This window comes from Caloenas nicobarica, chromosome 2 (genome assembly GCF_036013445.1).
Source record: "Caloenas nicobarica isolate bCalNic1 chromosome 2, bCalNic1.hap1, whole genome shotgun sequence".
NCBI classification, from domain to species: Eukaryota; Metazoa; Chordata; class Aves; order Columbiformes; family Columbidae; genus Caloenas; species Caloenas nicobarica.
In genome coordinates, this window is record NC_088246.1 from 41180985 (window position 1) to 41196830 (window position 15846).

Here is a 15846-nt window from a genome sequence, read left to right on the forward strand (position 1 = left end):
GCTGAGCCCCTCAGGGCACCCAAAACCCGACGGGAAGCCCGGTCTTCAGGAGGAGCCGGCTTCGGCTGCCCACCCCCCAACCTCCACCCGCGCCTCCAGTCACTGTGAAGCGGAGATGTCCAGCCCCGGGATGTCCCCCCGGGCGCGGGGCCGTGTCGCCCCTCCGTCCCCCGCCGCTCCGGCGGGCTCGGCTTCGTAATGGAACCCCCGGCACTCCCAAGGCGTCATGTCGCAACAGCGCTCTGTCGAGGCAGCAGCCGAGCGTGCCTGCGGGTCACCTCGAGGTCTTCCCGCGGGAGGAAGGGTGAAAATGCAAACTCCCGTTCATTATCGTGATGCGCGGTGGTGACAGTCATTGTATTTTCGGCGACTGGAGGTACCGAGTAATTCGATACGCGATCCCACGATAGGCTGTGGAAACTGGCGGCACCCAGCCAAATTTGCCCCGGGTGAGGTCGGTGGGAATGCTGGTCCCTATTGTCCCTTCACGAGTGGGTGCGACACCTCCGGGCAGAGCTGCGGCAGCCCACCGGGGCGGCCCGTGGGGAAGGCGGGCTGCTCCCTGCGCCCACGCGTGGGCTGGGGGTGGCGGGTCGCTCCAGCCAAACCGCTTTTCTTCGTTGGGTGGACAGCGAGAGAGAGACCGACGGCAAAGATTCGAGAAGAGTAAAACCCCTCACAAATACAACACGCTAGCAGCCCAGGCGGCTGAACACCGCTGCGCCTTTCCTGCAGATGGGCTCTGCATCAGGGGACTTGAGGGAAGGAAAAAAAAAAAAAAAAAGGGAGAAAAAAATCCCTAATACTTTTACCTTTGGAAAATTGAAGCGGGCGGGGGGGGGAGGGGACGGCAGGGAGGGAGGACGGACTCGTGCTGTCGCTGCCAAGCCCCGAGCCCAGGATTTTGTTTTCTCTCCCAGCATGCGTTGATGACATCACGAAGTGCCCCTTCTTTGTGTGTCAGTGATGTCACCAAGTGCAGTGTGGGGGACAATGGAATCCTGAACTCCGGGCGAGTGGGAAGTGGCTGCTCCTGCTGCTGGTTCAGGGCTGAGCCGGGGGAGGGAAGGGAAGACACAGCTGCTGCTTCAGGGCTGAAACAGGTGAGAGACGGCAAAGCTGCCGGGGGACCCCTTTTGGCTTGCTTGCGGCGGGGGGGGTTGGGCTGGGCAATTTTCTTTTTTTTTTTCTTATTGCCTTCCAACTGAGACAGGTGAGAAGTTGCTTACTGCTGCCGGAGGGACAAAGCAGGTGAGGCAGGGGAGAAGCTTTGGGGTTGAAACAGTTGTAAGAATAGGAGAAAAGCAAGCATCGCCCCCGCCAAACCTAACCACCCCCTCTCAGCCTTCAAGAAAAAAAGAGAAAGAAAAAAAAAAAAAAAAAGGCAGTCCCGGGAGCTTTCCCCCTCTCCCAGCCACCTGCCTCGGCCGCGTCCCTGCGGGGCTCTCGCACGGAAGCAGAAGCGCAGCCAGGGAGGGTGTTTATCCCTCCCCCCTTGGCACCGCTGCAGATTACTTTCCAGAGGGTCTCCATTAAAAACTCAGGTCCCCCCCGCTCCCGAGCGCCCCTTTCTTCCTTCCCCAGCACCCGCTGGAGGGGAGGGAACGACCCAGGACGGGGGGACCGTGGCTGCCGGGATCCCCCCTCCAGCCCCGCAGCGGAGGCTCCTCCGCCCCCCCGGGCCCCGCTCCGCGCGTGTGGCGCCCCGGCCCCGCCGCCCCCCAGCCCCGCTCGGCGGTGGGGGAGGCAGCCAGGGAAGCCATTGCCTGTTTAATAGTTGCTGTTGCAGCACTTCCGCTTCTCTCCCAGCGAGAGAGACACGAGTGGCCAGGCCCAGCCGCACCGAGGAGGAGCAGCCAGACACAAAGGGAGAGGTAGGGGGACGGGGCACCCCCCGCCGCTCTCCCCGCCGGCCCCGGGGGCGAGGGCGAGGGGCAGGGCTCGGCCGCGGCCCGGCGATGGGGCGGGAGGCGGTGGAGCCAGCGGGGCAGGGGGGATCGCGCCGGGGCTGTCAGGTACCGCTGTCCCCCCGGCCCCTCGCCGCCCGGCCCTGTGGGCCCGCGGCCGGGGGAGCTCGGCCGGGCCCCCCTGCCCGCGGCTCTCGGGCGGCAGCGGGGGCGGCCCGCCGGGGACAGGGGAGCTCCCCCGGGGGCCGGTGGCGCTGGGAGGGAGGCGGCCGTGTCGCCGGCCCCCCGGCCCGCTGCTGCCCCTTCGCCGCTCGCCCCGGGCCTGCGGCTGCTCCCCTCGCTCCCACCCGAACTCTCCCGGGGTGCCCTGCCAACCCCCCCATCCCTCCCGACGGCTTCTCGCCCCTCTGGGGTGCGGACCTGCCCTCGGTAGCCCACCGTGCTCGCCCTCCTCCCCTGTGTCCCCCAGCTGCCCGCACGAAGCCGGGCTGCCTCCCTCCGGCACCCCGCTGCCCCCCTCGCTGCCCCCGGCCTCCCCAGGCCCTCCCCTCTCGCCCCTTGTAGGCCCTGGCCCTTCTTTTCCAATCCCCAACTCCCGCACACCCTCAGCACAGACCCTCTGGTCCCTTCCCCCTTTGCTGGCATCCCCCTTGGTGCAGTGGGCCTCAGTGGGTCCCCTCTGTGCACCCGGCTCCCTGTTCAGCTGTTCCCCTGCAATTCCCCCCCTCTCACCCCCTCCCCTGTGCCCAACAGCCCATCCAGCAGGCAGGGGTGATCCAGCAGGCAAGGGTGATCCAGCTTGCAGGGGTTTCCCCACCGCTGGTCACAGATCCTCCTTCGGGGTCTCCCCCCTGTTGCTGGGGATGCCCCATTTCCATTTTAGCACTAGTGATGGTCCCCCCCACCCAGCCCCATCCCTTCCCACCTCCCCCACGTGCCTCCTGGGAACCCGAGGGACCGGAGCTGTTCCATTTTTATCTCCTACACCCCTAGGCTGGATAGTCGTGGGTGGTGATGGTTCTTGTGTGTGTGCGGTTTGGGGGAGATTAGAAGGAATTGCTTTGAGCTTCCCTGATCCTCGCAGCCGTCCTCGTTCCAGTCTCTTCTTCTCTCGTTTCACACTTGCTTTCTGAGAGGAAGCTTTGAAAGTCTCTTTTCCTCAGCTCCTCGGTGTTACTAGTGCAGGGAAGGCTGCTGCTCCTCCTGGTTCAACTGTAGGGCCTGAAGAGAGGGAGACACGAGGACCCTTTAAAAGGAGCATGACCCAAACACAGAGCGAGATCGTCAGCGGCCTTTCTCTGTGTGTGTTTGTGTTCACTGTTTGTTCCCCACGCCCCATGGTGTCTCCTCTCCAGGTTGGGGTGTGTGGTGGGGGGGTCGCTATGTCGGATGACGATTCGAGGGCCAGCACCAGCTCCTCCTCATCTTCATCCTCCAACCAACAGACAGAGAAAGAGACAAGCACGCCTAAGAAGAAGGAAAGCAAAGTCAGCATGAGTAAAAACTCTAAGCTGCTATCTACCAGTGCCAAGAGGTGAGGCTGCAGTCAGTTTTCTTACTGATTCGCTGCATCTTCTCTCCTTCCTCATTTTATTTTGTTCTGTTCTCTGCTGCTCCCCTGTTGCTCCCGTTCCTCATCTCTAGCCCTTACACTCAACGTTTCCACACAAAGCTACCATTGTCTCACTTTTTTCAGTGTCTCTGCGCAGCGAGTGTCTGCCCAACTTCAGTGCTCTCTGCTCTCTCTTCCTGCTTCATCCTCTGTTCCATCCCAAATATTTTCCTGTCTATTTTTCCTCTGGGCTGCTGTTCTGTCCCTCAAGTATTTCCGCTGTCTTTTCCTTTTTCCTTATTAGCATCAGTTATAGGGAATGTGTAGGACTGGCATGTAGGACCTTGATTCCTTCTCTGCTACTGGAAGCTGAATGGCCTGGGTAGGGCATTGCATTTCAGTGTCAGTTTCCCTCTCTGTAGGCTGGGATGGATCTAGAGTGGCTTTTTTCTTTTCAGGACTGCTTTGGTGATTAATTAACGTTTATTAAGAGTTTTGAGTTTGCTTGCACTGGGAGAGTACACTCCAGTGCAAGCAGTGTAATATAGCCCCAGGTCTTTCCCACCAAATATATTACTGTTTTTCTGTCTGCTCATCACTTATATTGAATTTTCTGTAAATGGCAGGGTGTTGACTAGAATAAATAATCCACAGCACGTCCACTGGTGGACATTCTACTCCTAAATAGTTTTTGCTCACAGCCCAGAGTGGGTTGTTGGAGTTTTTTTGAGAATGAAATAATTTTTATTCCAGAATAATGGCTACATGCGGGAGAGATGCCTGCACAGAATAGTAATTCCATGACAGCTATGTCAGTAACTTTTCTTCGCTCAGACGGACTCTTGGAGCCACTCACTTTAAAAAAAAAAAAAAAGTTATTCTTGTTTATTCTGTGTTTCACCTGAATTCAGTACCATCCTGCTCCAGGGAGCTAAGCTGACAAATGGAAGTTTTCAAGCAAACTTGCAGTACTTCAGTAAGAATAATAAGCCATCTCACTGAACAGCTTTGCCAAGCAGCACAGGGAGGTTGTATCTGTAGGTGTCAAAAGTGACTGGGGTTTTATGCAAATGCCCTGTCATTGCAACTGAGTTCTCTGTGGCTTTGTAGCATTTAGGCAGTTTGGTTATTCCAGATCTCCACTCAGCAGGTTTCCATGGCAAACTGACATGGATAGTGGCAAGTGGTGTTTACATGTCGTGCCCTTAACTATTTTAAAAAGAAGATTGTAAACTGCCTAATATGAAAAGGCTGTGGTTCTTGTCTATGACAAGTGGAAGAGAGGCAGAAGATGCTGGCTGATTTTAAAGGAGATGAGAGGCAGACTGAGTGCTGGATGGGGAAATCTGGAGAGGAAGCCTGAGTGACAGTAATGGGACTACAGCGAAGGGGATGATAGCTGGTTGGGCGTTTTGTGGCAAAAGCAGCATGAGCCCAGAATAGTTTGGGCAGGGAGGACAGGGTGTTGTCTGAACGTGGTGAAGAGAAGGGAGCGTCTGGAGTCCTGAGGGAGGGGATGTGGGGATGTTGTGTGGCTCTTGAGGGAAAGGAGAGGGGAGAATTGAAGGTGGCAGGAACGTGCAGGAGCATTGGAAATAGATATTCACTTTCCTTTAAGTGTTCTTGGGAATGGCGCAGTTATTCACTCCCCTGGGGCTGTTGTTTTCTCTCAGGATAGTGATGGGAAGCTGGGAAGGAGGCGGGGGGAGCTAATATGGCAATGACTATTTCTCTCAATCCAGCAAGACAAAATTCCTTTTCAGGCTGCAGTTTCCTCCTAGCACCTGGTCCATCACATTTGCCGAGGTTTTCCCTCATTTACAGGCCGGTTCGCAGAGTAAAGTGGACAGTCTTTTCCACTGTCCCTGTGTGGCTGGCATTTTTATGGGAGCGTACAAGAGTGCACTTGTCTGGGTTCAGCGTGTGGTGCCTGTCTGCTGTTCTGTCCATCTCTGTAACAGGGTGTCTGTCTTGCTTTGTGCATTTGGACGGGTGGGAGGCTGCAGCTGAGAGTGCCTCTCTCTTACACAGCATTGCAAACTCGCGGTGACAGTATGTCTGTAAGGCGTATGTGTTAACTGCTGTCCCACACAGTGACTTACCTTTGTTCCTTCTTGCTTTTATTGCCACAGGATTCAGAAGGAATTGGCTGACATCACCTTAGATCCACCTCCCAACTGCAGGTTGGTGTTGATTCCTTCCCTGAGGAGGGTCGGGGAAGGTGAGGGGCTGAAGTGTGGCTGTGTGTGTCCTAACTGTCCTCGGAGGCTCTGGATAGAGCAAAGGAATGGCTGTTTAGGTGGTTGACAGTACTTCTGTGAATGCCTGGATGACATTAAATAGTTTTCAGGTGGAGGGGACTCCAGAGATTATAAGTGTTTTGATATGGGGGTTCTGTTTGTGTTTGGGGTTGGTTTGGTTTGGTTTTTTGGTTTGTTTTTTTTTTGTGGTTTGGTTTGTTTGTTTGTTGTTGTTAACAATTGCTTTTCAATCTGTTATATTGCTTTGTGTGTATGTTTCCAAAACTGGCCTATAAAGAAGAGTGTGAAAACTTTCTCCTTGTTTGTTTTTGGTTTTTTTTCTGGTTTATAAATCTAATGCCTGACTGCACTAATCTTATATAAATAAGAGTCCTGCCAAGGAAGCAGAGAATAGTAAAATGCTACGAGCTTTTTAGCTCAGAGAGTTCTGATGTGAACAGTGGAAGAGAAGCGTTTCCTCACTCGGTGGGTGCCCCACAGGAGCACACACGTTAGCTCATGAAATAACAAGCAGGGATATTCTGTTGCCCTTTACAGAGCAGCTTGTTTTTAAGTATGTTTTAGAAACTTGTATTGTTTGTTTGAAACATCTAGCGGGTTGATTTGGTTCATTGCCTGGTGGCCTGAGCCTCTTTGCATTTGAAGAGGAGACAGTAGCAGTGTAACATCTTTGGTTGTGCTTGTTCATTCGAGAGGAAAGTTGCTTTCGTTCTGGTCTGTGTTTGCTGTAGTTGCCAAAGCACAACTCTGTTCCAATCTTCTTGCTGTGGCTGAGGTTTGAGGCCTTTTGATGTTGGTAATAGCAGAAAGCAGAGAAAATTCTGTTTATAAATAAGTATTTAAGTTGGTCTTTTTAGTATTGTGTTGTCACCCACAAATGCACATGAACCTTTTTATTGAAGCTTTTTGCCACTGTTAGTCTGCAGGGAGGTATTACCGCAAGAGTTAGCCTGACAGGTCCAGAGCCACTCTCTCAGTACCAGTCCCAAGGATCATAATTAATGAAAGGACAGGTGAGATGAGGCATGTGAGTAGATGTCTAGGCTGATACTAAGATTTTTGTGCCATTTGGAAGATAACTGATGAGCTCTGAAATCTTTAGTTATGACAACATTGTTTTAGTGACACTAATGACTACCCGAATATTACAAAAGCTTCCAGCTCTTGTTCTGGAGATGTCTGTCCTGTCTGCATTCTGGCTCTGTGTCAGGATGAAGTCCACATGCTTTCCCCTCCTCTTCTCACCATATCCTGATTTTCATGGGAAAAAAACCCAGAAGCACAGCTCAGAAAGCCACTGTGGCTTGCTCTGTAGGTAACTGAGTCTATATGATCAAGGTGCTGAGACTGCAGTCTGAACTTTGTAAATCTATCCAAAAGTTATGATAGTATATGAGTATGTCAGATTACAAGCTTCATCCAAAAATTTTTATAAATATTATTAGAACCCTAATTTTTCCTTGTTTCGATTGGCATCATTCACAAGCTAGCAGACTATGTGTCTATGTAGAATATGGTTATGATTTTTTTTTTTTTTTAAAATTACATAGATGACTGAGGGTAATGCACTTCAAGGCCCACATAGTAAGTTTGTGTTTTTTTCAGCCTTTGCAAATATTTCTCATGGTAAAAGTCAGTTCACAGTACAAGTAGTGATGATTAGTCTTTGCCCATAATGCAATTACAAGTATTCTGCATTCCTTTTGACCTTCAAATGAGTGACAGCGAAGGCTGGCAACTCTTGTGAATAACACGTGAAACTGGTGTTAATTGTGACTGTCTCTTAGTGTGTTGATAGGAAGGAAAACGTGAATGGAGGGGTTTGTGTGTGTGTGTGACCGAAGGAGTTTTGGTATTGCTCAGCTTTGGGTGAAGTCATCCTGCTTCAGTAAAGATGGTCCTGAGAGTGAAGAGGAACAGCTCTGCTGATGAGGTTCCAGTCGCACAGTCAGGCACTGGGAGTTTGCTGCTTCTCTAGCAGCTGGTTTGTAAAAAGGTGGGCAGGTGCTGATTGCCACAGCAGTGAAATGAGCTTCAGCTATTGCAGTTATGGGGAAAGTTCACCTCTTGTGGAAAAAGAAATAGAAACAGTCAATTCGAGAGTATGAGGAGATTAAGCAAGTGAGAGACTCTGGTTGCTTCGTGATGTTTAAGGTTGCCAAAATTTGCTCTGGGAAAGCCTGCTAACAGTGTAACTGCTTTATTTTCTTTTTTTCCTTCGTATGAACATTATTAGCATGCTGTGAGGGAAGTATTAAATACATAGTTCCAGAACTTAGTTTCAATTTCCTGCCTTCGTGACTTTGCTTATCCTCACCTTTCCTCTGACCTCCAGCCCCTCATCTCTCTGCTGCCCTTGTGCCTCTGCAGACTTTTTTCAGGTATCGCTGGGGGGTAAGGGGGGGGTGGGAGGCAGTTGTTTCCTTTTAGGCATCTCACTCTCTTCTGCAAGACTAATCTCAAAACTTACGTATTTGGGGAGCTATATATGATACCAGGCACTACCTATTCTGCTGTCAGCTTCAGAAGTCACATTTGAAAACGTGCATCTGAAACTGTATCCCATGTTATGTTGGAAATGTCATATTCCTTTTTTTTCTACTGGACACTCTTATAGCCCTCACCACCGTCTTTGTATTTTCCCCTGTTCTGTGCTGTGCCTGCTGTTTGATAGCAGTTAATTGTTGGCTGTGCTTTAATTTTTGGCCTCATTGCAAAGTGCTGTTCTTCCTCCAGTCTTATTGCAGTAATGGGAGTTCAAGATATTTAACACATCCCAGAGCAGCTCTGCATATTGAAAGAAAAAGCTTAAGGTTGTAAATGATTTTTAGTAAGAACTGTTTTATTTTTCTTCTTATAAAACACCACATATAAGATGCAATTACAAATAATGAAAGCCATTTGATATTTCAAACAAAATAGCTTAAAAATAAATGAGTTTCATTTTTATTTTTGCAGCTTGCAGTGACCGTATTTTCACGTGTGTAGCCCACAGATCATCTGTTTTGTTGCTTTTTGGTTTTTGTTTCTTTTGGTTTTTGTTTGTTTGTTTGTTTTTTGTTTGGTAAGCCCCAAACACAGTCAACACCATGTGATTGAGCAGCTGTGTGGGTTTTATATATATGTGGGTAATATGAGGGGAAGTTTATACCAAACTTCCTCTCCCGTCAGTAGTTTCCTTGCTTCTGGTTTTCCACAGCTTGCCTGTGTCCCCCAAATGCTTACCTGTGCTCATCTCTCATTGACTCCTTCATCATACCCTGTAACCCCTTTGCCCCTCGTGTTTCCTTCCTTAGGCTGTGAATTTGATTTTACACAGGTTAGGACTTTCATTCTACAGAGGTGCAGGATACATGCATGGAAACACAGTATATGTTTGGCTTGCGTTTACAAAATAGGTTTTTGGACTTGAAGGCAATTTCTAAAAAGATGTATTTAATACATTTTGCAGATTTGTGGCTTCCTGATGGAGGCAATGCTGTCCTCAAAAGAGTCCTGCTGTAGTGTATGTGTAGTGTTTGGCTGCTTCTGAATGGTTCTTACCCTCTTCATTGATTTCAGTAGGCTGCTGCTCTAGAAGTCTTTAACGTTCTGTTGTCCTCAAGATGGTTTGACTTCGGATATTAATACTGAGTTATGAAAGTTAAATGTGGCTTTCAAGTTCAAAAGTTAGTGGTTAGTGGTTAATATGAATTGGAGAATAATTGTTTGGACCTGAAGTATTTTAAATCTTTTAAGAGGGTAACTGATGATTTTTTTTCTCGGACTTTGCATTATATCAGAAAGTTTTAACTCCTTTTAGGACTCAAAGAAGGTACCTAGAGACTTTTGACTTTTGGTCTTCTATATATGTTGGTGATACAGGAGTAGGTCGTATCTTTGCATTGGGTCATGAGAGTCTGCATCTGTGATTGTCTGCAGATGTCAAAATACAGTTCCATCTTGCTACGTAGGCAGACGTGATCTTTCTTTGTAGATAACGCTTGTGAGTTCAGTGCCAAAGCTTTGCTTCTGTCATTGTGATGAGGTTTCCAAAGATTTCACAGAAGTTAATTAAAGCTTTAAGTACTGTTTATTCTCTTTATGTCATTTATTTGACCTCCATATCTACGCATCTCCTGATAGTAAATCTGCTAATTGCCTTGAGGTTATGAAAGAAATGTTTTTCCCCATTTCAGGGATGGGGAGTTGCAGCACACAGAAACCAAGTGACTCGTCCAAGGTCACGCAGGAAGTCTGTGGCAAAGTAGAGCAATGAATGTAAATCTCCTCTGTTTCAGGCTAACTTGCAGCTGAGCTTTTCTCCTGGAACTGTCTGCATTGGTTGCATTACGAGCAGGGCTTTGAATCCGGGCTTTATGAGGTGTCTGGTGTTGACTGTATGTAAGCATGGTAGTTTAATGTTACTTTGCCCATCTCTGTAGAGGGACCAAAATGGATGTTAACTAGAATTAATGTTTTTTAATCTTTCTTGCCCAAACTGAAACAAGTTTGTCTCCACATGGCTCATTTAAGACAAGACCAGCTGTTATTTAAACAAAGATAATTTGCAAATCTTTACTGAAGAGGGCATTTGCCTGCAAGGCTTACAATCCCTTCAGAGTGAAATGCTATCAGAAATTCATTATTTAGGTAATAATAAAATACAGTTGTGTTTCCTGGCTCCTTCAGTTCAGCTTTTGTAAATTCACAGAATAAGGACCAGATCTCTCTAAGAGTCTTGTGAAAGTTAACTGTCAGCACTTAATAAATATATATCTCAGTAGAGGTGGTGAGGAGATGTGCTCTCTGCTATACTCTGTGGAATATTCATAGTTTTCAAAACTTTGCAATGTGGAATTAAGATTTCTTGGCTAGAGAGAAGTCTGCAGAAAATGTATGGCTCAAAGGCTGTTTCAAACTCAATAGTTTCATAATTAATATATTAATCTACATACCATGAAAGTCTGGCATTTGTTTTGATTACATTTGTTTTTATGGCGCTTGTAATTTTTTGCAACTTTATTTTCTCAATACCTCCAACGATGTTACAAGTGCTTTTGCTTTTAAATCTAGTGCATTATCTAAGGATGGGCTGTCACTGTTAAACTATAATATCAGTGTTAGTTTTATTATTTTCATGCTTGGAATAGTCCTTGCTGAACATAGCCATCTTCTAGCATAAACATTCTGGTCTTATATTTTGTAACTAAAAATATTAATTTCAGTAAGACTTTTTTTAAAAATATGAACATTTAAATTATTAGAGCAAGGATGACACATGCTGCATTTTTACTTCCTTGTAGAAATAAAAAATGCAGATAATTTTTAATGAAAATTATCAGCTTGCAAAAGTGGTTTTATCACTTTGTTTGTATTTTATTTTTTCCCCCTTGCATTGTTTCTCTGAAATGAGAGTGTTTTCTGTGAGAAGTTTCCAGCCATAGGATAGGAAGGGCCTTCATAATTAGTGCTGTGTGTAGCTGAAAGATATATTTTGTCATATGAGCTACCAGTGGTTCAGCATTCCCTTCCCCCTTTGTTTGGTACATAATCCCTGGAGAAATAACTCTTCCTTTTGAAACGGTATATTAACTAATTCAGAGATCCTCTGCAGCTGTGTACGGTCGAGCTTGCAAACCATAAAAATAATACCATTTTTACACTCGGTGAATTTGAAGTACGTGTAGGTAGCAGCTCCTGCAGGCCAAGTCCTCTGCCTGATGTACTCAGACAATAGCTGCCCAGGAGCTGCTTCTTTACTGTGAATTGATTAGTTAATATTACAGGAATTCACCTTGCGGAAGATATTCCTGTTTTTATTTCTTGGCTTCCTTTAAAAATCAGAAACGTTTTGATGGCCAGGCTGCTCAGACACTGTGGCAGGAGCTGGCTGATGCTGTGGTAGATTTTGTTTGGTACATCCCGGCTCAGTAATTCCCAGATGAACTGCATTCTGTGCTCTTGCATGCCAAACATCAGAACGATGGATCTTGAGAGCGGCTGTGAAATTGTATCATGGCTAAGAACAAAGAGGATTGGAATCCCTTCTGTGCAGACTTTTGTATACCGCTTAATTTTATTATTTGACTTTCAGCTTTGCTACCCTTGGAGGGCACTGTGCAACTGTGTTTATGATGCTGCGTATATGTTTTATCTGACAAATTCTAATATTTCCTCTTGGTTATGCAGTCTTTAATTTAGCGTGTATTCTAGCTCTGTCTAGATTTTTATATTGGATATGTGTATAGCAGCCAGTTACATGTCTGGTTTTGTTTTAAGAAATATTCATGATATATATATGATACTTTATGGACTTAAATGGGAAGCACGGCGTTTGGAGTATTTATACTTTAAAGGCTTGAGTCTCTCTTGTCTTTTTATATGAAGACAAAATGATCCACAGAGAGAACTGGCAAATCTAGGGGACTGAGAAAGTGATAGGGGATGGTTTTGTGTTTTGAGGGTTTTGGCAAGGGCGGGTTGCTAGTGACCGAGAGCTTTCTGGTTTCTGAAGAATGGGTTGGTCCGGAAAGTCAATAAGATGCCATCTGACACGGCATTAACTTTGTCCCCACTGTCGAAGGGGGTTTGTTGTGCTGGAAATGGAGACAGAGCTCCCCTGCAATGGTATGACTTACCTCGGTGGATTAAGGTTGTTGATGATTTCTAGAGTGTAGCAAAACTTCTGCAGCCTCTGCCTGCGCTCTTCTGTAATCACACATGAAAGACCCGCCTTCCATACAGCACCTCTCTGAAAGTATTTAACTTACAAAACAAAAATAAGATACCATTTTGTGTGAGTGGGTTAAGAGATTATTGCATATTTGTGCAGACTTGCATGCCACATACAAAGTTAAGGGCTGTGCTTTCTCCACCAAACAAAAGTACTTTAAACTAAGTTAAATTAATGATGTAATTTAGGCATTATAGTAGAATCTTGCCAATCTGTACATTTATTTGAATGAAATAAGTTTATACTTATTTTTCCCTCTGAGGCTTAACAGTGGAGGTCTAAATACTGACTTCATTATTTTACAAGATGAACTAGAGAACATGTATTGTCGAGTACTATAAATAAACTGCAACTGTCAAAATAAATACTGTACACTCTGGAATTCAGAGGGATTTTCTTGTTTCTCTTGCCAATTTGCAGATTTCAGCAATATGCAATTGGTCTTCCAAGGCATTTGTGGGAAATATAATGGTTACTACGGTGCATTTAATACAAATTTTCTATGTATGAGGGGCTAATTGACATTACCAGGAGAATATATCACCCATCTATATGCTTAACTGCAACTTCTAAAATGCAGTATTCTTTTCTTTATTAAGCTGGACTCCTTGGGAGGGAAGCAGGGGGAGAAAAGGAGAGTGGGGCATGTAGATTGCAGCTCAGGGCAGATGGGCTGTTTGATTCCTTACATTCCCTCCAATCTCTTCTGTGATTCATGACTGAAAATACAGATCAGGTGAGATGAAGTTGAGCTGTTTTGAGAACTGGGTCCAGGCCAAGTTTTGGCAGTTCATTTGTTTAAGAGAAAATGCAAAGTAATTGGATTAAAGAAGCTGTACGAGTAATGACGTAGAGTCCTGTTAAATTTCTCTGCTTCTGTATTTCTGTGAATCGGTGCAGAATTCAGGGCTTGATTCCTCCAGGGGCTTCAACTTTTAGAGTCAAGAGTGAGTGTAAACCAAATCAGCATGTTAGTTAGATGGATTTTACACTTTCTACTGTTGTAAATGATTATTTAAGAGATCAGAGAATCACATTTCTCATCTTTCCCTCTGGAGCTGCTGGACTCACTGGAAACACAGAGAATCTTGAACTGGTACTGAGAATTGTAAAGGCAGTAGTAAATGCTGTGGGCTAGAGGGAGGAGGGGAGATGCTTCCTGGGGCAGGTGGACTGCTAATATTTAATGCTATTTCTGCTATGGTTATCTGAGCAATAGATTTTTGCAATTGAAGCTAATTCTAGTGCCTGTTAAGGAGAAGCCAGGAGAGGGGTCTTGGGGTGGTTTTTTTTTCTTTATTTTGATGCCTAAGATCCCACAGAGAGTTGCACACAGGAGTGAAAAGGCCCACAAACGCTAAAAATTCTATAGTCAAAGGTGTCTTTTCATGATAGATGGATTGATGAAAAGAAGAAAAATACTTCTAGTGTAGACACAAAGCTTTGTCAGAGTTTTTGGAGACAACAGCAAAGCTTCAGGGCAGTAGCTACTGTTATACAAGGAAGTCTGCCAGCATAACTGTCTTGAAGGTTTTACATGCACCTTTAATATCTTCACTGAAATTTTAAGGTACTAATTTAGGTGATGACTGTTATGGATCTTTCATGTTTGAAATTTTCAACTGGACAACTTCTAGAAAGTTTCAATGTGTTATTTTGTATTCTGAACAAGTGTAGACTGCCTGAGAAGTGGCCTATAAATGGTGGAGAAAGTGCAATATATTTAATTAAAGCAGCATTTAATTGTTGCAGATGGTTTTGAGAGATTGCTAAAATGCACACTGTTGTAGTAACATAGTCTTAAAGCAACTATATCAATACTGTAGTATACCACAAAAGGTCATTTCATCAGAAGTTTCTGATCAATCAATTGTTGTAATACTATATTTGCATGTTATTTCCTGTATGTCTTGGTAACCCTTTTAAAGGAGATAAATTAGGTGATGCATACAAGCATTTATAGTTGGTGTCCTCCTTGACTTCCTTGTAAGTAGTTAATCAATACGAATTGTCTAGTTTTGGTTTTGCTGAGGTAATTCTCAATTTGGGAATTTTGTATTTTGTAGTTCGTTGGCTTCTGATGAAAGGACTTATGCCAACTTACAGTTATCATAGAATCATAGAATTGTTTAGGTTGGAAAAGACCTTTAAGATCATAGAGTCCACCCATTAGCCTAACACTGCCAAGTCCACCGCTAAACCATGTCCCTAAGCACCACATCTACACACATCTACATATTTTAAATACCCCCAGGGACATTGACTCAACCACTTCCCTGGCCAGCTTGTTCCAATGCCTGGCAACTCTTTCTGTGAAGAATTTTTTCCTAATATCCAATCTAAACCTTCCCAGCACAACTTGAGGCCATTTCCTCTTGTCCTATCACTTGTTACTTGGGAGAGGAGACCAACACCCTCCATGCTACAACCTCCTTTCAGGTAGCTGTAGACAGCAATAAGGTCTCCCCTCAGCCTCCTTTTCTCCAGGCTCAACAGCCCCAGCTCCCTCAGCCGCTCCTCATCAGACTTGTGCTCCAGGCCCCTCCCCAACTTCATTGTCCTTCTCTGAACTCTCTTCAGCACCTCAATGTCTTTTGGGCCCCTGACAACAAAAAACTGAACACGGGATTTGAGGTGGGGCCTCACCAGCGCTGATTGCAGGGGGACAATCAGTTCCCTAGTCCTGCTGGCCACACTATTGCTGACACAAGCCAGGATGCTGTTGGCCTTCTTGGCCACCTGGGCACACTGCTGGCTCATACTCATTTGGGGGTCTGTGGGGGAGAGGGAAAAGACTGAAGGCTTTAAATAGCTGTGCCAGATAAAATCTCAAAATATCATGAATCTGACTGGAGTTCTCCATTGCATTAGCTGTGGATATATTTCCTTCCTACTTCAAACTGAACTTCAACAGCACCCTTGTGATCTAGGAAACTGGGCAAGAAGATATATATTAGTGACAATAGTGACCTAGGAGATCTAGGTTTTGGATGTAACTGATGTCAGGCCTTCAGCTGCCCTGCTGCTTGTTTTCTAGTTGCATCCCAGGACTGAAGTCTCTAGTTAGATTTTAATACTTTATTCAGAATAGAATTTTTCAAATTTTTTCCATCCCTTCGCTCTCCTTATGAGGTTAATCAGATTGCAGGCATTGGTAAGACTGCGAGAATGAATGAGTTGTAGGTGAGGCATGGAAAAGGACACAAAACCCCTCGAGGCAGAATAGTGTTACGTTCCTATGGACAGCAAGACTGTACAAGGCATTAATGGTGAATGTCAGAGGCAGCAGAGGGAGATGTCCCATCAGGGTGGCTGGGGCAATTTTGCACTGGTTGCTGAAATAGTTGTGGCAAAGGTGGAAGCAGAGACAGATTGATTCGTTGTCTGCTCCATCAGTTTAGCTCCACTTTC

At 45.9% G+C, this 15846-nt stretch overlaps 1 protein-coding gene across 4 annotated transcripts in view; it reads left to right on the forward strand.

Annotated features, from left to right (window-relative positions):
- The first annotated feature begins 920 nt into the window (after nt 1-920).
- LOC135985224 (ubiquitin-conjugating enzyme E2 E1) overlaps nt 921-15846 on the forward strand; it is a 46495-nt gene continuing 31569 nt past the window's right edge. Inside the window, exons 1-5 of one of the 4 annotated variants that reach the window (XM_065628316.1) lie at nt 921-1107; nt 1225-1251; nt 1810-1874; nt 3263-3441; nt 5592-5642. In XM_065628316.1, coding sequence (XP_065484388.1) covers nt 930-1107; nt 1225-1251; nt 1810-1874; nt 3263-3441; nt 5592-5642 — 500 coding nt within the window. In that variant the 5' untranslated portion in view covers nt 921-929. Of the gene's footprint in view, nt 1108-1224; nt 1252-1792; nt 1875-3087; nt 3208-3262; nt 3442-5591; nt 5643-15846 lie in introns of those variants that run through there. The other 3 variants (XM_065628313.1, XM_065628314.1, XM_065628315.1) reach the window with 3 other exon arrangements.